The sequence below is a fragment of the Vanessa cardui genome, chromosome 5 (assembly GCF_905220365.1).
Source record: "Vanessa cardui chromosome 5, ilVanCard2.1, whole genome shotgun sequence".
Lineage (NCBI taxonomy): Eukaryota > Metazoa > Arthropoda > Insecta > Lepidoptera > Nymphalidae > Vanessa > Vanessa cardui.
This window is the reverse complement of record NC_061127.1, coordinates 3,797,271-3,821,434: the sequence shown is the minus strand read 5'-3', so window position 1 is coordinate 3,821,434 and position 24,164 is coordinate 3,797,271. Positions and strand designations below refer to the sequence as shown.

At 32.7% G+C, this 24,164-nt stretch overlaps 3 protein-coding genes across 8 annotated transcripts; 2 read left to right on the top strand and 1 right to left on the bottom strand.

Moving 5' to 3' along the window:
• The first annotated feature begins 18 nt into the window (after window positions 1–18).
• LOC124529581 (dihydropyrimidine dehydrogenase [NADP(+)]) lies at window positions 19–13,147 on the top strand. Its single transcript, XM_047103356.1, has 22 exons — window positions 19–187; window positions 2,391–2,501; window positions 2,873–3,043; window positions 3,478–3,639; window positions 4,099–4,286; window positions 4,483–4,609; window positions 5,013–5,163; window positions 5,733–5,902; window positions 6,138–6,215; window positions 6,891–7,023; window positions 7,577–7,764; window positions 8,165–8,371; window positions 8,663–8,827; window positions 9,404–9,556; window positions 9,758–9,878; window positions 10,229–10,312; window positions 10,956–11,134; window positions 11,372–11,548; window positions 11,842–12,081; window positions 12,566–12,630; window positions 12,807–12,899; window positions 12,988–13,147. Exons 1-22 carry the CDS (start codon window positions 149–151, stop codon window positions 13,076–13,078), a joined length of 3,093 nt encoding a protein of 1,030 aa, XP_046959312.1. The 5' UTR covers window positions 19–148; the 3' UTR covers window positions 13,079–13,147.
• On the bottom strand, window positions 13,094–15,714 carry LOC124529583 (alpha-(1,3)-fucosyltransferase 10). Of its 6 annotated transcripts, none has more exons than XM_047103360.1 (2): window positions 15,669–15,714; window positions 13,094–14,569 (listed from the first exon to the last, which is right to left on the bottom strand). In XM_047103360.1, exon 2 carries the CDS (start codon window positions 14,439–14,441, stop codon window positions 13,161–13,163), a length of 1,281 nt encoding a protein of 426 aa, XP_046959316.1. In that variant the 5' UTR covers window positions 14,442–14,569; window positions 15,669–15,714; the 3' UTR covers window positions 13,094–13,160. The 6 variants fall into 6 exon arrangements, with proteins under 6 accessions (XP_046959316.1, XP_046959318.1, XP_046959313.1 ...); XM_047103362.1 differs by having other exon boundaries at window positions 15,620–15,679; XM_047103357.1 differs by lacking the exon at window positions 15,669–15,714 and adding an exon at window positions 15,349–15,662 and having other exon boundaries at window positions 13,094–14,957.
• A 1,824-nt stretch (window positions 15,715–17,538) lies between these two features.
• Window positions 17,539–23,888, top strand: LOC124529944 (DNA-directed RNA polymerase III subunit RPC5). Its single transcript, XM_047103894.1, has 8 exons — window positions 17,539–17,675; window positions 17,783–18,001; window positions 18,089–18,251; window positions 18,489–18,604; window positions 19,256–19,396; window positions 19,524–19,692; window positions 20,623–20,819; window positions 21,746–23,888. Exons 1-8 carry the CDS (start codon window positions 17,646–17,648, stop codon window positions 22,181–22,183), a joined length of 1,473 nt encoding a protein of 490 aa, XP_046959850.1. The 5' UTR covers window positions 17,539–17,645; the 3' UTR covers window positions 22,184–23,888.
• Window positions 23,889–24,164: the final 276 nt, after the last annotated feature.

Below are 24,164 nucleotides of genomic sequence, written 5' to 3'. Positions count from 1 at the left end.
CAAAGATATGAACTTGAAACGTTGAAATTCGAGTCAGTCGTGAGTGTAGCGCTGCCAGTGAGCAGTCCACTGCGCCTACGTAATTCTTGCAAATATTGACAAACGTTATTCGACCTTTTTTATAATAATCATAAAGTTTATTTTCGATATGGCGAAACTATTAAGTAGAGAACTACCGGACATCGAGGTTAGTACGTGTATTTTATGTGTCAAAGCAGAATATTAACAATACAAATAAAATAGAATCTCAAAGATAATTCATTTGGTGCGTGTGTTGCAATAGACCTTGGGATAGCCTATAAATAAAAACATTTCGGTATTAAAGTTTACCCATATTTAGATTAGATACTTAAATTGATAAGTTGTATATTATATGTACCTATATAATAAAATATAATAACATTCACAGCACGTAACATATAATTAAATCATTTCATTATATTTGATTTATCATCATCATGTTAATTTAGATGTTTACTATAGTGTTGTACTATGTTTAGTGTTTACTAACATCATCACTAAAAACTTCGAATTTGTCAATGTAATTAAGTATTTCCTACTTGTCTCTTGTGTTAAGTACCAATATATAAGGGACGTTGACAGAAGATTTTGCGCTTATTTGTTATTTTGATTTTTTACTAGTTACTAAAAAATAAACTAACCATAAACTTTATAAAACGAATCAATGGTTATTTATAAAATCCTCAAATATTTTTGTTATAAATTACCTATTACATTAATTGTCAGTTTCGTAACAATTTTTAAACTTTTTTTTATTAATTAATTTAGTCTAATATGAACCCATAGACAATTATTAATTTTTAAGTATTTAAACATATTCCTAATTGAGTGAGTATTTATTTAGTCTACTTCTTTGTACTTACTACACGTAAGTACAAAGAAGTAAAACGCATATGTTAATGCGACTTAATAAGACAACAGTGAAGTATGTTCATAGAGAGATACATTGTTGTTTTATTAACAATGATACATATAATATCTCTTATCTAAGACCTTTGACATTTAGGAGATTCACTTAGATAGTTTGAATTTTATAATAATATTTTAGTTAATTTCTTATGAAATATAAACAATATTATTCGTTCATTATTATGAATATAATACAATGGTATTAATGTTTTTATTAATGTTGATAATTAACAAAAAACAAATCTTGTTTTTTTTTTTTTTATTTAATAAAGATTAATAATAATTTTAAAATCAAAGACACATATGTAAACACCAAATGGAAAAATAATAATATAAAAAAATATATTTAATTTACTAACATACCTAGTTGGTAGTTTGTTTACAAATATTCCGTTAGCGCGCATCTGACACGGATCAAAATATCATAGACAAAAATGGAAATGCTTTTTTATATGCCGTTAGCTTAAGTTACATGTTAATTAATAATAAGATAATTGAGCATAAATAAGATAAAGTTGACAGCATATTAAGAAGTAGGACACTTAATTGCTATACGAGTGAAATATATGTTAAATGAACTCTTAAACAAACTAAGATATAAAGATAGTCAATTATTTCCATATCGAATTTATTACACAATGACATAATAGCCTATGAACACTAGAGGAAATTTTTGGAAAATTATCCTTTGCGTATATATTTTAAAGACTATTGTTAAGTACATTTTAATGTACCTACGATACCTTTTTCGAATGACTTCCAAAATGAAGATGAATCTAACGTAATCTAGAATATTATTATGAACTCCGAATGAGTTCAACTGTCTGAAGATTTTATTATGTGTAAATCCAATCTATCTTGACGTACTGTTAAGCTGTTTACTATTTGATTCTATGAAGATTTCTTATCATACTGAGTTTGTGTTATAAGGCTTTCCATTCCCTGATTGTAGAATTGTTCTTTCGTTATCTGTCAAGAGCTAACTATTTGATAATACTTATATTGTAGAATATAATATCAGCAAATACTAATGAATCTCAAAAGGAGGTCTTTTATTTCATAAAAACTTTGAGTGGAAACCGTAGGAATATAATAAGAAATTTGCATGCTTATTTACGAAGCGACCACTAAACGCAGAAAAATTGTGATTTCATTTGATAACGGAATGAAGCTGTCCTTTGTAAATCGGAAAAGTGATTTTTGTAGTTTATTCTAGACATTAAATTTTTCTCATGCTGTTTTCCATTACATTAGTAATTTAGATATTTAAAGTAGTGGTTTATAATACCTGTGGCGCTGTCACTCAGAAAAAAAAAACAGATACACGAATATATACAACGTGCATATTATTATTTGTTTATTGTTTTTTTTTATTATATCAATGTCATGGCTATGGACGAAAACAACAACAACATAGTATAATATATCCTAAATAAATTAATTTGAATTTCGAATTTCAGAATCTTTTAAAATTAAACCCAACGGTCAAACCGTACAGCAACTTGGTGCCGTCGGTTCAAACCAAGAAAAACAAACAACATTGGAAAAGGAATGAAGACCGAAAGTGTAACGTAAGTATTAGTAATCGTAATATTATTTTAGTTATTTTTATGTAACAAGTATCGTGAGTGGTCAATTTCAAGGACTTCATTTACAAAATTCAAATAATATATTTATTCCTTGCATTTCATTACAAACTATAAAACAAAGTCGCTTTCTCTGTCCCTATATCCCTATGTATGCTTAAATCTTTAAAACTACGCAACGGATTTTGATGCAGTTTTTTTTAATAGATTTTGTAATGTGATGTCGTAAAAACAAATTATGTAGTATATTTAGTATCAGTATTGCATCCGTGCGAAGCCGGAGCGGGTTGCAAGTACTCTAAAAAGTCCAATCACTTAAGTATTTCAATAAACTTTCACTTAATTTATATTTTTAGAGCTGTCCAACACTAGAAAAGAACTTTGACGACATCAAACATACCACGCTGTCTGAACGCGGGGCGCTGAAGGAGGCCGCGAGATGCCTCAAGTGCGCAGACGCACCGTGTCAGAAGTCCTGCCCGACTCAAATCGATGTCAAAAGCTTCATTACTAGCATTGCAAATAAAGTAAGTAACAAAGAAGAAGTCATTTGTAATAAGATGTTTATAAAGCATATGAAAAAAATACTCGAATAATTATTGTACCTTTTTTCCAATTTTTAACCCGTTGATTATGCTACGAGTTTATACTCGTAAGTTCAGAGTCAAAGTATTCTGGTCAGATTTAAAACATAGACAACTTGGGGCGCATCACTGATGGTCCAAGAGTCGACCATCATCGATAAGCGCTTCTCAAAACACGGCACTTAGATTCTAATTAAAAAATGTTTTAGTGATACTTAAATTTCAGTTAGAATACGTAAATATTTTATAAAAATGTTAGCTATCAATTTTTTTAGCACATACGTTAACATCCAAATGGATTTTTAATAAATAATATTTATGTATTATGTATTACTATATAATACTTTTTAGTATAAAACACATTACGTTATTTACAGAATTATTATGGAGCTGCCAAAGCAATCCTGTCCGACAACCCTCTAGGCCTCACCTGCGGAATGGTATGTCCGACCAGCGATCTTTGCGTGGGCGGTTGCAACCTACACGCTAGCGAGGAAGGAGCTATCAATATTGGCGGCTTGCAACATTTTGCTGTTGACGTAAGTTTTTTTTTATTGGAAAATGCTGTGGTATTGCAACATACGGCCACGTTTGCAGAAAACTTGGTGGTGCTTACTCGTATTTTTATTACGTTAACTCATATTAGTATCCACGTGTGTAAAAATTGCGCCATCTCGGCTTCGAAGTCAAATGGCAATCTATAAATATAATCAACCTGTTTAAAATTATGCAATACCTATTTTTCTTTATAGATTATAATTGTATAATAAATACGTAAATAATTAGCACAATCTTATCAGGATTTATTTTCGTCTTACCTACATTTAACAATCAAATAGATATCACACACAAAAAATATAAAATATTTGAATTTAAAAGAGTATGCATGTAAAAGTGTACAATCGAGTTTTACTAATTATTTTAACTATTATGTCATTATGAATCACCTATAAAAGTATTTAGAATAAGCACATACTGAGTGTTTTATGAATTTATAGATATTTATGAGGATGGGCATCCATCAAACCCTGGACCCTAAAACGAAGCCGTTACCTAAGGGTGGGGATCAAAAGATCGCACTGATTGGCGGAGGACCTGCCAGCCTGAGTTGTGCGTGCTTCTTGGCACGTCTTGGTTATAAGAATATAACAGTCTATGAAAAGGAGAAATTTTTAGGGGGACTTAGGTAAATTTTAGTTTATTTTAACTAGGCGTACATTTAAAAAAAATCTTTATCTTAGAATGAGGCGTGAGTCATATAAAGATGTACAAGAAGGCATTATAATACCTAATTAATAAAATTAGAAGGTGTTAGCAAATTTATTTCTTATTTTTAATTTCACTCCAATGACACTAAAATACATTTATATTATTTGTTTTAGTTCGTCCGAGATTCCTCAATACCGCCTGCCATACGATGTGGTACAATTCGAGATTGAACTTATAAAAAATTTGGGAGTTAATTTTGTGACTGGTAGGAGCCTTTCTTCCAAGGATATAACCGTCGATGTAAGTTAATCATATATTTTATTAAATTATTTAAAAAAAGTAAATCTAGTTAATACTACTGGCTCTAGTGAGTCAGTAACACTCTGTAATTAATTAATCTAAGGGCAAAATTTGTTTTGTTACCACCAATTATAAGCCCACGAAACACAATTAGGAGCGTATATTAGACCACTTATTTTATTATTTTGGAAGACTATTTGCCTACTTTGTTATAAAAAAAAACAAACAACTTAAAACTGTAATTTCGTAGACAATTTATTTCAACATTCATTACTTATCATACAACACGCGTTTAACAACTATTATGTGTTGTTGGTGACTGATGGATTGGCGACAAAAAACTAAGAATAAAGAACTGGTATAAAGTTGAAAAAGAAATATTTATAAATAGTTTTAATTATAGGGTCTGTTAAAAGATGGTCACTCCGCTGTTTTCCTGGGTATCGGTCTACCAGAACCTAAAAGCATTCCAATCTTCAAAAATCTCACAACGGACATGGGATTCTATACCAGTAAAGATTTCTTACCACTCGTTTCGAAAGGAAGCAAAAGAGGTTTGTAAAGACGCTAAATTTTAGTTCGATTTTTTTTTAATTTGTGTGTATATATGTGTGTATAATAAGTCTTTGCACACAGATATATATAATATAGAATCTATATTATAGATATTCTTTAAGTTAACCATAAATAGCTGTAATGAATAATCCACGAATCAATCAACGGCGACATTTTCCTATTGTGTATCCAACTGATTATTATTATTACAAGCAATTGTTGAGCTGAGAAGACCCAGTGGTTAGAACGCGTGCGTCTTAACCCAGGCAAGCACCACTATATATATATGCTTAATTTGTGTTTATAATTCATCTCGTGCTCGGCGGTGAAGGAAAACATCGTGAGTAAACCTGAGCATGTGTCTAATTAAAATTTCATCGAAATTCTGCCACATGTGCATTCCACCAATCCGCAACAGCGTGATGGAATAAGTTCCAAAACCTCTCCTTAATGGAAGAGGAGGCCTTATCTCAACAGTGGGAAATGTACAGGCTGTTACTTTAATTTACTTTTTACAAGGGATTAATCTGTTTTATTAATATTGAATGTTCAATGTGTGTGTGTATAGGTATGTGTGCGTGTAAGTCCGCCCTGCCCGAGTTGTACGGCAACGTGATAGTCCTGGGGGCAGGAGACACCGCCTTCGACTGCGCCACGTCCGCGCTGCGCTGCGGCGCCAGGCGGGTCTTCGTCGTGTTCCGGAAGGGCTTTACTAACATTAGGGCTGTCCCAGAGGAGGTATAGCTCCTTTACATAAATGATTAAATTAAAAAAAAAAAAGAAAAATAATACCACCAATGAGTTTTCACTTATGAATAACCAAGCAGTGATTCCTTACAATAATCATACTTTTTGGTAGATTGCATCTTTTCCTCTGCTTACTTCTTTTAATCATTTTAAACATACGTATAAATTTTACGCTTACATCTAAACTTACAATTATTAAATTAATGTCTACTATTGTATATTACAGGTTGACCTCGCTAAGGAAGAAAAATGTGAATTCGTGCCGTTCATGTCTCCACAGGAAGTTATTGTTCGAGATGGAAAGGTACAGTCAGAAGTCAAAATTTTATGTCGATTATTTTAAATATAATTATGTATGTAATAAATTATTGCTAATATAACGTGCAGCATGTTGTGATATATGTGTACAACCTATTATACAACATATTCATAACCAGGCATGATTATTTAATTATCTTCTAGTATTCCACGTAACTTTTAAGCTATCCATACGTACTGGTCCGCACGGTAACTATACACTTCCAAACTTCAGGCTGCAACTGATATCATTAACATTTTAAAATTCCAGGGATATTAACGAAACAGTTTAAAATAACAACAAAAACAGTAGCCTGTAAATTTCCCACTGCTGGGCTAAAGCCTCCTCTCCCTTTGAGAAGAAGGTGTGGAACATATTCCATCACGCTGTTCCAATGCGGGTTAGTGGAATACACATGTGGCAAAATGAAATTTAACATACGCAGGTTTCCTCACGATGTTTTCCTTCACCGCCGAGGACGAGATGAATTATAAACACAAATTAAGCACTTGAATATTCAGCGGTGCTTGCTTGGGTTTGACCCCGCAATCAAGGTTAAGACGCACTCATTCTACCGCTGGGTCAATAAAAATTTAAAATAAACAAGTATCAAATTACATACGTAGGTGTAATATGATTTGTATATTAAATGAATATATATTATATTCATATTTATTACAGATTGTTGCTCTAAAAATGTGTCGCACGGAGCAATTAGAAGACGGCGAATGGATCGAGGACCCGGACCAAGTGATGCAGTTGAAAGCAAATTTCATAATATCAGCATTCGGATCCGGTCTTTATGATAATGAAGGTAAACTATGTAATAAAGGCACTTAATAATTTGAGATAGAACGGTATTCAAGTTGTTTCAGAATATTGAAATTATGATATTGCCAAAGTAATTTCTCTATTTACGTTTCCTTAATAGAGAAGAGAAAATTTTTGAAAAGTTTTGTGATACGATAACTTCAGCGTGATAATCATTATCATTACATAGTAGAAAACAATGTCGCTGTCTGTCCTTATGTATGCTTAGATCTTTACATCTACGTAACGGATTTTGATGCGATTTTTTTTAAATAGAGGAAGGTTTTTACATGTAATACATGGACAATATAGTAAGGGAACAATGACAATTTTACTAAATTAACACAATATCTGCGATTAACATTGTAAGACATTATGTAGCATATTTAGTATCAGCATTGCACTCGTCTGATGTTGGGGCGGGGCGCTAGTAAATTATGAAGATATTTTGTGTTGCCTCTGTGAAGTATATCCTTACAAATATTACATACTAATAGTTATTTCCTTGAACGGAGTTGACCCTTCGAACTCTTTTTCACGAAGCTTTTATATTTCAGTAAAGGAAGCTATGGCAAGTGTGAAGCTAAACCGTTGGGGGCTACCGGACGTTCATGAAACAACCATGCAGAGTGTCAGCAACCCTCAAGTGTTCGTCGGCGGTGATCTCGCTGGTGTCGCGGAGACCACCGTCGAGTCTGTTAACGATGGAAAGACCGCCGCTTGGTTTATGCATTGTTATTTACAGGTCTGTATTAAGAGGATTTATTGTGATCAGATACGATTAAACGGTAGCAGTTTCAGTTAACGCTAACGGTGTGTCAAACCAAGATAAAGGATCTTCAGAAATACAACATATTTATGTCGATGTTGTAATTATTGAATGTTTGATATCGTACGAAGGGAGCAGAGGGAGATAGAATGAATTACGGACTTTGTTTTAAATCAAATGCTTAATCTGTCTGTGAAATGAATAGGTATAGTGTTCTTTGGAAAGGAAAAGATGAATAAAAATGTATACCTGCAGGCATCGTGAGGCGTATTACTTAACTCGCAATAGATCAATCACATCGACCCAGAAGACTATTACTGCTATTAACTTCTGATGATCACTTACTTACTCCTTCTATATTATTAAACTATTTCAGGGTATTCCATACGATGCTCCAGTTGAACTGCCCAAGTTCCACTGTCCCATTGACGAGGTAGATCTATCGGTGGAGGTGTGCGGCATTCGGTTCGAGAACCCGTTCGGTTTGGCGAGTGCCCCTCCCACCACCAGCTCCGCCATGATCCGACGAGCTTTCGAACAGGGCTGGGGTTTCGTTGTCACGAAGACATTTGGACTTGATAAGGTAACGTTAAAAATATAGAGAACCGTATGTATTCATATTCATATGAAATTTATTGTTTTTCAATTGTAAAAACACACGTAAGAGAGGGCTACTGTCCTATCCCTAGATTATGGGAACAATTAAATTCAAAAGTTAAAAACGAGATTGTTATACGTTTATATTTAAGTAAAGTTATTCATCCTCCTGCCAAATTAATGTCTGTATTTTCGTATCGATTAAAACATATATCCCTTTACAATATTTGTTGTTGGAATAGTAGATATATATGTAATTTTTTGAGCGTGTCTTCAGGACTTGGTAACCAACGTTTCCCCGCGTATCGTGCGCGGCGTGACGTCGGGCGAGAACTTCGGGCCGGGACAGGGCTCGTTCCTCAACATCGAGCTCATCTCGGAGAAGTGCGCCGCCTACTGGTGCCAGAGTATAACCGAGTTGAAACGAGATTTCCCGACTAAGGTGAGCCTCTTAGTATAGGAAATATGTAACATTCCAAATAAGTCTTTTAGCATAAACAAAAATTTATAATAATATTTGAACGGATTTAGAAAGTACCTAAAAATAATTTATTATCTTAAATACAAACTTGAGATAATATTTTACGAAAAATATTTTTTTTTTCCTATATAACTTACGTCTATATAAGTTTTGTGATGTGGCATGTTTGATGCATGATGATCGATAGCACACCTTGGGAATGAAACGATCGCCTCCTGGCTATTTCATCTCATATTAAATTGTTTAAATAATATATGAGACAAATAAAAATAAAAAAAAACCGCTGAGTTTCTTTCGCCGGCTCTTCTCAGGTCAGGGTATTTTCTTTTCCGAACCGGTGGTAGTGTTTCAATTGACCATCAATAAGAAAGTGTAATGCTTCTATATTGAATAAAGTTATTTGAGTTTGAGTTTGACATTAAAGCATACATTGAAAACAATAATTGCAAGAATTTGTTCATTAAACAGCGTTTCAACGATCCTTGTTTTGGTTGATGAATACCTGTTGATGCTTCATCAAGCTCTTGTTGTTTGTAGGTGGTTATAGCGTCAATAATGTGCTCGTATAACGAGGCTGACTGGACGGAGCTGTCTCAGAGAGCGGAGGCGTCGGGCGCGGACGCGTTGGAGCTCAACCTCTCGTGTCCCCACGGAATGGGAGAATCCGGGATGGGACTTGCTTGTGGACAGGTATAATTAAGATTATTTCACATTGGATCCATATTTTGTGTACCGTAACAGCTATAAATAAAATATTTCGAATGAAGAATATTCAAAATTTCCTATTTCCTATTCAATATTTTCCTAAGCAGGTACTAAGGGTACTAAGGGTACCTGCTTAGGAAAATATTGGCGTATGCATATTAAATATTAAAAATTAATTTTTTTTAGGACCCAGTATTAGTCAAAGGTATATCTCAATGGGTGCGGAAGGCGATAAAGATTCCCTTCTTCGTAAAGCTGACGCCAAATATCACCGATATCGTAGGCATTGCAACGGCAGCTTATGAAGGTACGCATTGAACACTTTAAATAGTTATTAGAAATAATAACTCATTAATATATAACTGCCTTTTTAAATTTACAAGTTTAAATTCCCTAAGGGGTCGAATTTTTCAATTTCGTATAACGCCGATGCTTTTTGTTGAATTATGAAAGCCTAGATAACAAAATATATATATGATCACGTGACTGAGCTCAAAATCAGTAAGACCGATTTACATTAACCTTTTCATGTGTATTTGTGTAGGTTTAAGGATGGATTACATTTTTTAATTATTAAGAAAATTCTTAGTTCAATATATAAATAAATATTGAGGAAACATTATTATTATTATAAGCTGTATAAATTTATTTGTACAGGTGGAGCGAGCGGCGTTTCGGCTATTAACACTGTTTCTGGTTTGATGTCTGTAAGAGCAGATGCGACACCATGGCCGAAAGTAGGTAAGTTAATTAATATTAAGAAAAAAATACATGGATGTATCAATCAATGGTTAAAAAACTATGCACTTTTTTAATTAAACGATATGTATAGATCTAATACTTATACATTTTAATATATCATTAATCTATGTCTATTACAGTAGTGTCGAACTACCGAATATGTTTGATTACAGAGTCCGGATCTAGTTACAAAAAAATTACCTTGTAATTCGAACATATTGTATATCCAATGACAAAGCGCTATGTTATATTCTGATGTACCCATAATATGTACTTAATTATGGCTATATTCGCTATCACAAGTAGTCAAATTCAAACTAAGAAATCAGCGGTACGCGTTTAAGATAACCTGCTAATCATGCATTATCTATCTACGTTAGCGGAAATTATCAAAAAATATTCTATAATAATATACATGGCCAATTATAGAGGGTGCAGGATTTGCCATGGGCTGGTTACCGAAAACGGTACTTTACATTCATTCATGTATTATTGAAGATTTTTTCCCTCTAAAATCACAGAAATATTGTCATGACTTAGAACGACTTCAATATATGGTATATATCTATTATTTCGTAATTTACAAAGTTCCTAGATGGAAAAAGGCTGTAAATATGCATTACTGGTATGTTTCTATTAATAGGTCGCGAAAAGAACACCACTTACGGTGGCGTGTCGGGTAACGCCACTCGGCCCATGGGCCTTCGCGCCGTGTCCGCCATCGCCAACAAGCTGCCCGCCTTCCCCATACTGGGCATCGGCGGCATCGACTCCGCAGACTCCGCCTTGCAGTTCATTATGTGCGGAGCGCCTGTTGTTCAGGTCAGCCAGCTTTTATCGACAAATATATATAAAAATGATTAAAAAAATCTAAAATATTTGACAGATATTTGATAGATAATATTGTTATAAGAATTGCTTGCTTACAATTGTCGTACTAGTTTTTTGCAGTTCTTATATTGTTAGCACATTTAATTTATTTGGGCATATTCGTTTTTAAATTCTGAAGATTAAGAGGAAAGAGGCAAATTTAATTTGTATTGTTATATATTTTTGTAGATCTGTAGTGCGGTTCAAAATCAAGACTTCACAGTTGTAGAGGATTACATAACAGGTCTCAAAGCTCTTTTGTATCTACGCTCTCAAGGCCTCGCCGGCTGGACCGGTCAATCTCCTCCAACCCCTAAACACCAGAAAGGCAAACCGGTTCAGACTCTGTATGATGACAATGGCAAGGTAATTAAGGACCTTTTATGTTCGATTTCAATTCAAAAATAAACGGTATGTGAACAGAGCCGTCTTTAAACTATTGGAGGCCCTGGGCATATTAGGATAATGGGGCTCCTCCAACTTTGACAGAACACTATTTTATTAGAATATAGATAAAGAAAGCAGAAAAGGTTATAGATTTATTTTTGTAGTAACAATCACATATTTATTTAATTGATATGTGAGGGCTATCAATCGCGGGGCCCTTAAAGTGTCTAATTGGAAAGAGGGATCTGTAAATAATGTTGTGTTTATTTTAGGTGCTGGCACATTTTGGTCCTTATAATAGGAAACGTGAAGAATTACTTCATAACATTAGGCTCAGTTCTGATATATTGGGTGAAAATAAAATTGATTGTCCATTAGCTGAGAAGGATATTATTGTCAATGGTAGTGCCAATGTGCCTCGGATTCAGGACGTTGTGGGCGAAGCGTTGCCAAGGATTGGCACGTATAAACATTTGGACAACACCAAGCAGGTTGTGGCTCTAATTGATGATGTAAGTCAAAATCTTATATAAAATCTGTTCAAACATAATATTAATACTTACACTTGTTTTATAACATACACCTGTAATAAAATCACGGAAATAATATAGGTGTACAGACAATTTTTTGTCTTTATAAATACTTTTTATTATTATTAGTCAAATCAATGATGTTCTAGTAAACAGATATGTCATTAACGCTCAAAAAGTGAAGACTAGAAAACGTCCTAATTGGGACGTTTGCCTTTAGTCGTTTTCATCATAATTGTGTCAGTAATACGTTATAATACATCATAATTATATATTAATACGTGTTGCGTAATTAAAACATCTAGTTATCCCATTTACTTATTGTTTTTATCAAGCAATCCTTTTCACTTGTAACGAAATGTAAAATAAACGGTCGCCGGCGCGGCACACTTTTTTCTGTTGTTTAGTATGGGTATAACATATCTGTTTATTAGAATATCATTGAGTCAAATATTTGTCTTTTCAGGATATGTGTATAAACTGCGGTAAATGCTATATGGCCTGTGCAGACTCAGGGTACCAAGCTATCGAGTAAGTAATATTATAACTGTAGTGGTTTATTAACATTTTCAGAAATTATATAAGTTGAAAAAAGTACGTTTTAATATGGCTTTAATCATAGTGTACCATCTAATTGTCAGTTCAAAGAATTAATTTCAATTAAGTATCGTAGTTTTAAATTTACATAATATTATTCTTTTTTATAGATTCGATGCAGAAACGCACATACCACACGTGACAGACGACTGCACGGGATGTACCTTATGCCTTTCAGTGTGTCCTATTATAGATTGCATATCGTAAGTTACTATAAACATTTCTTTAAACAATTAATGATTTAATTCTTTGTCAAATATATTTTTAGTGTTATTATCTTTTCATTTTTAGGATGGTGCCGAAGCAAATACCTCACATTATTAAGCGAGGCTTGCATTATCAAGTCCACCCGGTTTCGCCTTTGGGTTCCGTGTGTCAATAAAAAAAAAAACATATACTCTATTGTAAAAAATGTATTCATATATAAAAAATATATTTCTTTGGACTAACATAAATATAGCTTTTCATTTAAAATTTATAACTCTTTGGTAAATATCATCGGCCCTTTTCTTAGCCGTCTCCCATGTATAAACCCAGTCATTAGAAGGATTTACTTGCAATGTCAGTGCGGAGATTGGCTTGGGGCAGTCATAATGTCTTTTACTCACTACGCGCTTAACTTGTATGCCTACCTTCTTTTCGTGAAGTTTCTCACAAATAAAACATTCAAACTTTGAAGCTACTTCTAGAGTATCTCTTTGGTATTGCCTCGTTATAAATTCATCTATCAGTTTTTTATTCGTTATTTCTTCTTTGGTCTTATGTGTTAAGTATTCGTCGTACAAATTGTCATTATTTAAAAGCTTTTTTAGGTGTTCACTCATGATTTTTGGTGTTGGAAAATCTTCTAATAAAATTGCTGATTTATTGTTTGGTAACCAATCTTTTATAGTTGGTGATCCAAAATAAATCGGCACGGTACCAATTTTAATAGCCCGCCAAAACTTTTCTGTTACATAATCGTCGCAAACACCGTTTTCTATGGCCAATACAAATTTGTATCTTGAAATATAATTAAGAAAATCATCATCATTTAAATTATTTAAATAATCTTCTTGGAATTTCGTCGGCATTTCTTTATTATTCAGGCAAGCTCCATAAGAGTCAATATCGATAAACTTAATTAGTTCCTTTACGTAAATGTCTCTTTCTGTAGCCGTTTCACAGTCAGATTGAAGATATAATATGGGCGATAGTTCATTCAACAAATTTGTTTTAACTCTAGTTGGTTTAAAATATTTTGTACTCGTTATATCTTCTAATGATTCTAAATACTGCAAAGGAAATGGAATGTCGCTGTACCGGCTAAATGTTGCAGAATAATTAAATAGACTTAGTATTTTTTCATGCAACAACTCTTCAACATTTCTTGGTGATTCCTCATGATATAGGCCCCATAAAATATCATTTGGATTCCTTGGTAGTGGTAAATCATCAAATTTGATGTTACTCGCGTAAAACAAATACGCATCGACATTGAAAATTTTATTATAATTTTTGTCATTTATGAAATCACACTTTATGTTGTTTGGACAATGTATCGTTTCTGAGGTTCCAGGAAATCCTGAAGTCCACCACATTATCACCGGATAATCACCATGTTTATGAACCTTAGTTTCTCCATTGATCCAAGTCCAAATAAGTAAGATTGTCAAAGATATTGCACCAATCCATGCAACTTCATTCAATGTCACCTTAAATATCCTTCTATATATTTTCTTCCATATTTTAAAAACACGGCACATCTTTGGCTTATAATATTTACTTAAAAACTTTTCTCTATCATTTATTCACTATTACAAATTCGTCCACTTTATTGAACATATCACAAAACCATTTATCACAGGAAGTTATTTATGATAGAGCATTTTTACTGTTAGAAATAAAATGATGCAAATAATTATTAAAAATAAAAGATAAACCACTTAGAATTATTATTTTAATAGCTATCATAGAGTTACACCTCTCTCTTTGTACATATAATAACCATCCATACAAAATGCTATCATCAAGTCTAAATAAAACAATCCATAAATTGCTCCAACAATTTTGCCAGTAATAAAAAGGTTTATGAATGCCATCATTGTCAAAGTAAGCTCTATTATTATGTAATAAAATTCAGCTTCATATTGAACCTGATCAACGACATATAGCACCATTAAGAACATGGACAGCATTAGGGTCGGAGCAGCAACCAAACATTGCAAAATATCCACAGGCTCCACAATGTGGGGAATTATATTCAGAAGAAGTGCGACTACCTAAAAGTAAGACGGTCTTGTAGTTAAAAAATAGTATAAGAATAAATTTTGCCACTGTTTTTTTAAACAAATCTATTGTCGAAAACTCTACATTTTTAATGACAACTAAATTAGAACAATAAAATAATAGAATGTTCATAATTAATTTATTAAAAAAAATCAGTCATCATTATCACCAAATAATATGCATCCTCTTTCTTTAATAACATAATAATTGTCTATACAGAGAGCTATTAAGAGGTGGCAATAAAATAGTCCATACAATTTTGCTGCAGGGTCTGTTTCCAAAAATACAAGGAGAAAAGCAACAACATTAAAAAGTGTCTGTATTACTAAGTATAGTTGCTCAGCCAAGTTATGCACTTGGTCCACTAAATAGAGTACTACAAACATAATAGACATGATGAGTGTTGGGGCAACAGCCAGACAGTGCATGATTCCAGCATCGTTCAATACAAACGGAATTATCATGAGAAGCAATGACATTACCTAAAAGTAAACGAGATTCTATAATTTCGTAACAGAAATAACTACATATAGTGAGACATGCTCTCGAATTGTTTAACAAAATAAAATAAACGTAAAATTGTATAAAGAAAGAGTAAAAGGTACTCAGTTCATCTTAATCAAAAATGAATGAGTACTTAATCAGATTTAACAACTTATATATATTTTCTTAATTAAATCATAACAAATTAATATTCTTATAACTTTTGTTTCGTTTATGACAATTATAATAAATAAACTTTATACTATATGTCAATGTCAACGAAAGTTAGGTTTTTGGGTAGCACCTCTAGGTAGGTAGGTAACATTGATAATACAGTTATTTCATAAAGTTCGTTTAGTAATTGTAATTTATTATAGTATTGAATTTTTTATTTGATTATTACTTTATGCTGAAATATATTATTTAATTGTGAAAATATTACATAATATAATTAGAAAAAACTTGCATTGATAGCCATAATTTTTTGTTACATTACTAACGTAGTGAACGAAAATAAAACAATTATAATTAATAAAGATTATCTATTTGACTAAGTGTAATATTATTTTAGATATCTATTTATAAAATATATCTTACACAAATCATTAAGCGCAACTAAATGTGCAACCTCTTTCATTTGCAATTAAAAATAGGTCAAGGGACAGAGCTGTTAATAATGCAAAATAAAAAACACCATATATTAACCATAACCAAACTCTTACAAGGTTCAAGAGGAAACATTGAACAAACGCTCCAAAAGTAAATAAAATTTGGAAAAATAAATACATTTTCTCCATGAATAATGGAACCTTCCTTCGCAAATATAATATTATGAATAAAAATGAAATCACTAAAGTAGGGCCTGTTGATATGCAGTACATGTGACCTTGAGGTTTAGGAATCACCATAGGTAATAAGGTAATTACTAGCGAAATAACCTACAAAAATAATTCCAGATCTAAATATTATTCATACGAAATTTAATCATATACATCGAATGCTGGAGAATACTTACAAATTCAACTAGTTTCATCAAAAATATGTTATATCTGATTAATTCACTCCATTTTTTGTCAACAGGGACAGAATCTGCAAGTATATAATATTTGAACAGTAATAATTCAAGAGAAAAACCAATGATATTTTTCGTTACAGTTAGTTTATCATTAGGTTAAATCAAATATTGTGAATGTTAAAGCTCAATAACAAGAATTATATTATTAACTCTTATGAAACAAACTTTACCATTTATTATCATATCAGACATTTTGATTAAGTTTTAATAATCTTTTGATAATATATTATATAATATATTTAAATATTCATAATGAATAACCGTTATCATTTGGTAATTATTTTTCTTATTTAATATTGTAATAATAAAAACTATATAGGTTATTATGCTCTAATATTCAATGTAGTAGTGTATTATATTCAAACGAATGTGAAATGAAAGTAAAGAAGTTTGGCTTTTAAAATGTCATATTTTATTCTTCTTTTCATGAACAAGAAGGTCTATATTGTTAAGTGAAATTGAATGAAATTTTTTGACAAGGAGTATTTGAAATAAAAATTTTGTAGTTAAATAGTTCCTAAGTACATTATCAATTATGAACTACATAGTTTTTTAAGCTAGTTGATTTGGTGCGATTTGTCAGGTAAACATAATCGTTTTTTTGACTTTATACATAGGACATTTTCGATACTGAAAATTTTGAATATTGATATAAATTTATACCCTACACACCAACAATAGCGATTGCAATTTCTTATTTCCCCAAAAAACACTCAATATTAATAGCTGTTAACGCTGAACGAGAGCCGGTCGCACATACTACTTATATACACAACTGTTTTTACCAAAGTTTTTCACTAAATTGCCTGACAACGTTTTCGCAGGAATAAAAAAGCTTCCAGATTTAATTTAATTAAATGGCAAGAAAACGTGTTTATTTTGCTGTAATATATTTTTTGTGGCTTTTTATTAGGATTATCAACATTTTGGAATAGTTTTTCAAACATATCATGTAGTACCCTGTTACGATACTATCCAAGCCGTCAAATGTCAAATTGTCAATTGAATCATGACAGTTAAACTTCAAAGGTCTGAGTTGAATGGTGTGAAGTCTTTTAACTTATTATTATAAGTTTTATACTGGTATGATTAAGCTAGTTAGTATAATTTAAATACAAACAAGATGGAAGAAGACGATCCTGTCGTACAAGAGGTAATAATGTCCTTAATTTCACTTGACAACGTGTTTTTAAAATAAGGTTATGTTTACCATGAAAAACGAAGTGATTCCGAGTTAAAAATGTGTTGTTTCTCGCATAGATACCAGTCTTTTTATCGCAAGCTTTATCGGAGAACCTGTATATATACCAGTATCCCGTGAGACCAGCTAATAGGGATTGGAAAGATATCAAAGTTACTAATGCTTCAGTTAAGCCCAAAAACCAACTTGTTAGAATGGAGATCGGACTGAACACATATAGCGACAAATATTGTGCTTCTAAAGGTGAACAAATTGCTCTCAATACCGATGGTTCCCAGGTGTGTACTTATTGCATCATTAGTCTAGTATATTAGCGCTAGTATGCTGCTTTTTTAATGTGTTCTTATATTATGTATAAATTTTAGGAATCAAGATACATTAAAGACAAAGAACGGGAAAGGTCTCAATACTTTAGGAATGGCATTATGGATAAGATAGTCTATGAAAGCAGTAATCCTTGTACTGAAACTCAGCACTATGCTGTTGCTTTATTACAAGACAAGGAATTACACTGTACACCTATTAAAGGTATTTTTTTTAATTTACCTTTATTTATTAAAAAAATTAAATATAGAGCTGGTAAAGTTGGTCATAATTGTTACTTAGCCCATGACATAATTAACTATTCTCTGAAAAGTTCTATACCTATTGATATAAGACTTAATAGCTGTTTATAATTTTTTCCAATTGGATACAATAAAAAATGCTGACTTCATTTAAAATAGTTCAGATATTGCTTATGACTGTGTTGTATAACGTTTTTAGGTATTTTACAACTAAGGCCATCCTATTCTTATTACGATAAACAAGATAAGAGAAAAGTTGAAAAGAGTAAGGATGAAAACTCTGATGATGAGGAGAAGGAACCCGAGCCACAGCAGGTATTTAAGACATTTACTTCATATATTATATTATATACAAAATAAACTACAATTTAGTGAAAAAATACATAGGTAAAAAAAGCATATTATATATATAATATGATAAAAAAGCGTGGAGTTAATTGTAAAAAAACCTGTTGATTTCCAAGCAGGATATATTAATTTAAACAATTGTATTAACTAACATGACTTTGTATTTTTTAAATGTTGAAAAAGTGTAACTACTGGTTTTGTTGTCGGTTCTTCTCAGTAGAATCTACTTTCAAAACCGATGGTAGCTTCACTTAATTGTAAAATGACAATTCAAAAGTGCTTGTAAAAGCCTACTTGAATACAGTTTATTTTGATTTTGATATGAAATATATTGTAGGTAATTTTTATATTTTTTAAGAAATTCAGTTATTACTTTTGAATCATTTCTTGAGTTTAATTTTATTCGGGAACCTTAAGTATTATTTTACACATTTTTCTCAAATTTAATTGTTTGCTTGTCATGCTTTTACCTTGGTTGTGCCATTTATCTACTTGGGGGTTCAAGCTTGCTATAGCAAATTCACCAAATTAGGTCCAGTCAATATCTGTGAAAGATCAATAACCTGTTAAAAAATTTATTATTTATGTTTTTTAAATCAAAATTTATATTTTTTACAGGTAACAGTGAAATTTGCGAGAGTAGAAACCGACGTGGCAAAAAAAGCACGAGAAAAGTCTTACGAGTCAATCTCGCAGCGTATCGCCGACGAGCCCTGGTATGACGCCATGTGGAAGCATTCGGATACAGACCATGCCGATGTATGTATTGTACTATTTCTGTACAGAAAACAATTTCTATGTTACTATTTTATTTTAATAACTTATAATAATTGTATGCCCAGGTAAATTTAAGATAAAAATTTAGTTTAGAATGCTTCTTTTTCAGCTGGAGCGTATGAAGTTGTTCAGTGCAACAGCGCAAGATGGGTCCTCTCTAACTCTTGGCCCAGCTGAGTACATAAGCACACTAGTTCCTCAGCATAATGACGAAGCGGAAATAGCTCCACCGAAGAAATTGTCATTGCAGGATCAGATAAAAGAAATACTGATCAATGGTGAGTTAATATATGTAATACCTAAGTATCAATTGTTTTCAGTAGTTTCGCAAGACAAAACGTTTGATGATTATTATGAAGATGTAATAAGTCAGCAGACTGGCATGACTTGAGCCTGACAGATGGATGTCAAGTGATCACCATCACCCACACGCATTGGCGTTATAAGAAATATTAGGCATTCCTTACATGCCCAATGCTCCTCGAACCGAACCGAAATGAGGTATATTGTTCCTTATACCTGTAGTTACACTGGTTTACCAAAGAATGCTGTTTGGTGGCATAATGTCCAATGAGTGGGTTCTTCCTAACCAGATTGGGTTACAACCGAGTAGATGGAACCCAGTAGAAGGAGATTTCTAATAATGCATCACAAATATTCAGTGGCGCTTTTCGGAATATTAAGCATATTTTATATGCCCAATGCTCCACTACGTTCCCTATGCCTGTATTTACACTGGTTTACCAAAGAATGCTGTTCGGTGGCATAATGTCTAATGAGTGGGTTGTTCCTAACCAGATTGGGTTACAACCATAGATGGAACCCAGTTGAAGGAGATTTCTAATAATGCATCACAAATATTCATTGGCGCTTTTCGGAATATTAAGCATATTTTATATGCCCAATGCTCCACTACGTTCCCTATGCCTGTATTTACACTGGTTTATTAAAGAAATCTGTTCGTCGGCAGAATGTGGAATGAGTTCGTTGTTCCTACCCTGACGGGGTTACAACCGATAGTACCGTAGAAGGAACATTCTAATTGGGAAATGAGGTATATTGTTCCTTGTACCTGTAGTTACACTGGTTTACCAAAGAATGCTGTTCGGTGGTATAATGCCTAACGAGTAGGTTGTTCCTAACCAGATTGGGTTACAACCGAGTAGATGGAAGTAGATGGATATTTCTAATAATGCGTCTGTTTCCAGCAAAGCTGATGACATTCAACGAGCTGCTGAAGCTGGTCCGCTCGGAGGACGGGCAGGTGAGCGAGGCGGCGCTGCTGACGGCGCTGGGCGGCGCGGCGTGCTGCGTGCGCGGCGTGTGGGCGCCGCGCTCGCGGGAGCTCTACGTGCGCGCCGCGCCCGCGCCGCCGCGCCTCATGTGCGCCGCGCGCGACCACGTCGTGAGTCCCCCCCCAACCTTCGTTATTATTATTATTATAAATTGCATCAATCTGTAATGCAATGCATTAGATGATAAAAAAGCGTGGAGTTAATACCTGTTGACTTCCAAGCAGGATACATTAATTGAAATAATTGTATTTAATTAACATGACGTTGTATTTTTTAAATGTTAAAAAAGAGTAACTACTGAGTTTCTTGCCGGTTCTTCTCGGTAGAATCTACTTTCCGAACCGGTGGTAGCTTCACTTAATTGTAAAATGACGATTCAAAAGTGCTCATAAAAGCCTACTTGAATATAGTTTATTTTGATTTTGATTTTGATTTGAAATGTACCTAATTCAGTACTTGTAATAAATGTAGGGACCACGTCGTGAGTCCCCCCCCCCCAACCTTTGTTATTATTATTATTATATTTTTAGCATAGCTAATTATCTTTTTTTACTGAAAAAAAGGATTCTATAACTGTGCACGGGCCTGAGCCAAGTGCATAGCTAGGGGAGTTAGCCTAAAAATTTTCTAACTAGGCGGCATGTATTTAAAATTACGGCTTTCTGTAAAAGTGTGAGAGTAGAATTATTGATATTTAGTAATTTTATAAATTGCATCAATCTGTAATGTCATTCAGTACTTACTAGTTTTCATCAGCGATCAATTGCTAGGCATAAAAATGTAGGCTATGTCTTTCATTGGAGTTCCACTTTTCTTCATACAATTTTTCTCGAATCATTTTAGTGATTTGGCCTTGAAAGGCAACAAACAAACAGACAGACAAAGTTACTCCTGGCATTTATAATACTAGTATAGATTGAAGGAAATTAACAACATAATGTGAATAGATTTGTTTTTGTAGCATGTCTATAGCATATATAGTGAGAAATATTATCGGACGGTCAAATGTATTGATATTTAATTTTTATTGTTTCAGCTTTACCTCTTTACCCAGCACGCGTATGTGGATCGACGTAAAATAACGGCAGCGGTTCGCTTGCCTCCACAGGAAGTTTTAGAAATACTACGTTCGGTAGCCAAATATAACCCGAGGACCGGGTGGGAGCTCCTCCTGCCCCCGGACACGGCATTCGAAGCGAAGTATCCCGACGTCGTCCAACGTCAGAACTTGTATTGGGAGGCACGTCAACGTCAGTTCAACGAGATGCTGATCGGTGAAAATGTGCCCAAGCGTCAGAGGAAGAAGTCTCAGAGGGATTCAGTGAGTTCGGACACGATGATGAGTCCCAAGCCGCGTAATAATAGTGTTAGTGAGGAAGACAGTGACAGGAAACGGCATAAAAACAAATCGGCAACCGGAAGTGGCAAACGGACTAGAAATATTAGCTCGAGCAGTGGCCACGACGCGACGTGAGTGATCGTGTTAGTTAGGTTATCAAATTATCTCTACAGTGTTGTATCTTCCTATTGCTTTTACTGCCATATGAACTGATTTTTGGATTAACGTTCTGAAACAGTGGTTTGAGTTTTCATGGAAGTCTTGGCGTTTAAATAATTGTAAATTCAATAGTAGTGTATTTTTTTATGGATAGTATGTTAATAGATTGGTACATGTTAGAAATATTTTATTGTTCTGATTTATTGGGACTAAGTTAAGTAATCTTAAATATTTCCGTGCTATGCAGCATCCTTAGATGGAATCCCTCATTCTGTGCCGCTGCATTTGTAAGATAATTTCAACAATCATAATTTCTTAAATATTGTGAATGTATGAGATATATACTTTAAAATACTTAGTTATTACCAGCCAGCTTTGTTAAGGTATTAAATGAAATATACATATAGTGAAGGATTATCTGAATTCAAAAATATTATTTAGTATTGATAAGTTCAGTGGTTTTTGTGTGTTTGACACACATAAAAAATGGTTAAATTTGTTTAGAAATCTATCTAATTGGCTTTTAAAGTTGAAACTTGCTGAAGAAAAACCTCAACTAGATTTATTTTATAAATCTTACCTAATTAAATAAAAAGCTGGTTGATGTTGATGCTGATGAATTAAGCTATAACATAATCACCTAAGCTGCTGCAGTTGTAAGGTTACATACATAGATCTATATTCAGTATCGAAAGCGCCCCTTGTTACACTAAAAAGTAAAAACACAGGTTTCATTATGTTAAAAACTAATTTGTATTATTTTCTTCTTTCTCCTAACTTATATGTTAAATCTGTTAATCGTCTCACGCACACTAAGAAGTCTAAATATCTTGCAAGCGCGAACTTCACTCACACTGATGCAACTATATTATGGGGTTGCATACTTTTGTGAGTTAAAAGATCTATTATCTAAAATGTAGTCAGAGTAAGAAAACCTTCGTCACTTTATAAATTTATTCCTTTATCAAGTCTTAAACTCTTAGGACCTTTTGAAAATAAACTACTAAATTGACAGCTGTATATAAAATTAAACTTACATGGTTAACTTGGTTCAAAATAGTGCAACATCTTTGGACTACGTCTAGTTTTATATCAACAAGAAACTCTTTTTAATGCCGTAATTATACATTCCATATTTAAATTAGACATGTTGTCTTCTACTAAATTGTCAAAATATATCTGTCAGTGTCATATACTCGATCGGTAAAGCAGATTACCATTCATACTGAACACACGAAAATAGATCTTAAAGTGACGAACCTTTTTTACCCCGACTGTACATTTTAAGAAATTTCACTGATACTTCTACGATAAAACTAAACCACTGTTAACAGAATGATCGTTTTAGTTTAATCAATTAGAATAAACTTTTTTATTCAAACAAAATCCTCATCAGAGTAAGACTTTAAATGATAACTATCATAAATGAAATTTCCGAATAATCATAAATTTACGACAAAGTTCCTTTAAATTTTTATGCAGTTATCAAATGCAAGAATATTGTAAAAATTCAGTGTTTGTTCGAATATTTAACAAGTGTTTTTAATCAAACATTTCCAAGGAATTTTCTGATTTGTAATAAAAAAAAAAAAAAATTTATAGCGTAATTATGAAAAGTTTTGCCTGCCTAAAGGTAGGAATTATTATTGTATTATTAATAAATTATATAAAACCCAAGTAGTAAAATATAGTATTATTTGTTTATTTTTATAAAACATAGTTTTTGTACAATTGAATATGAGTCATCCGAATAATATACAATTACGCCGACGTCATGAATTAAACGACACGGCGATTAATATTAGATAATTAATACAAGGCTGATCTAAAATAAAATGGAGAAATAATAAAAAAGCAAATTTAAAAGAAAGCACACGAAAATAAATACGAAAAAAAAACAGTATTTTCAAAATAAGTTGAATAACCTGCAAAACCAGCAACAGATAATGTATAGGAT

What these genes read in the sequence shown, in the direction of transcription:
- LOC124529581 (XM_047103356.1), top strand. Translation starts at nt 149, where the DNA reads ATGGCGAAACTATTAAGTAGAGAACTACCGGACATCGAG. An exon ending in CGGTCTTTATGATAATGAAG is followed by an intron (nt 7,024 to 7,576) that starts GTAAACTATGTA and finishes TTTATATTTCAG; the next exon opens with TAAAGGAAGCTATGGCAAGT. An exon ending in AACGAGATTTCCCGACTAAG is followed by an intron (nt 8,828 to 9,403) that starts GTGAGCCTCTTA and finishes TGTTGTTTGTAG; the next exon opens with GTGGTTATAGCGTCAATAAT.
- LOC124529583 (XM_047103360.1), bottom strand. Translation starts at nt 14,441, where the DNA reads ATGTGCCGTGTTTTTAAAATATGGAAGAAAATATATAGAAGGATATTT.
- LOC124529944 (XM_047103894.1), top strand. Translation starts at nt 17,646, where the DNA reads ATGGAAGAAGACGATCCTGTCGTACAAGAG. An exon ending in TCAATACCGATGGTTCCCAG is followed by an intron (nt 18,002 to 18,088) that starts GTGTGTACTTAT and finishes TATAAATTTTAG; the next exon opens with GAATCAAGATACATTAAAGA. An exon ending in ACACTGTACACCTATTAAAG is followed by an intron (nt 18,252 to 18,488) that starts GTATTTTTTTTA and finishes TAACGTTTTTAG; the next exon opens with GTATTTTACAACTAAGGCCA.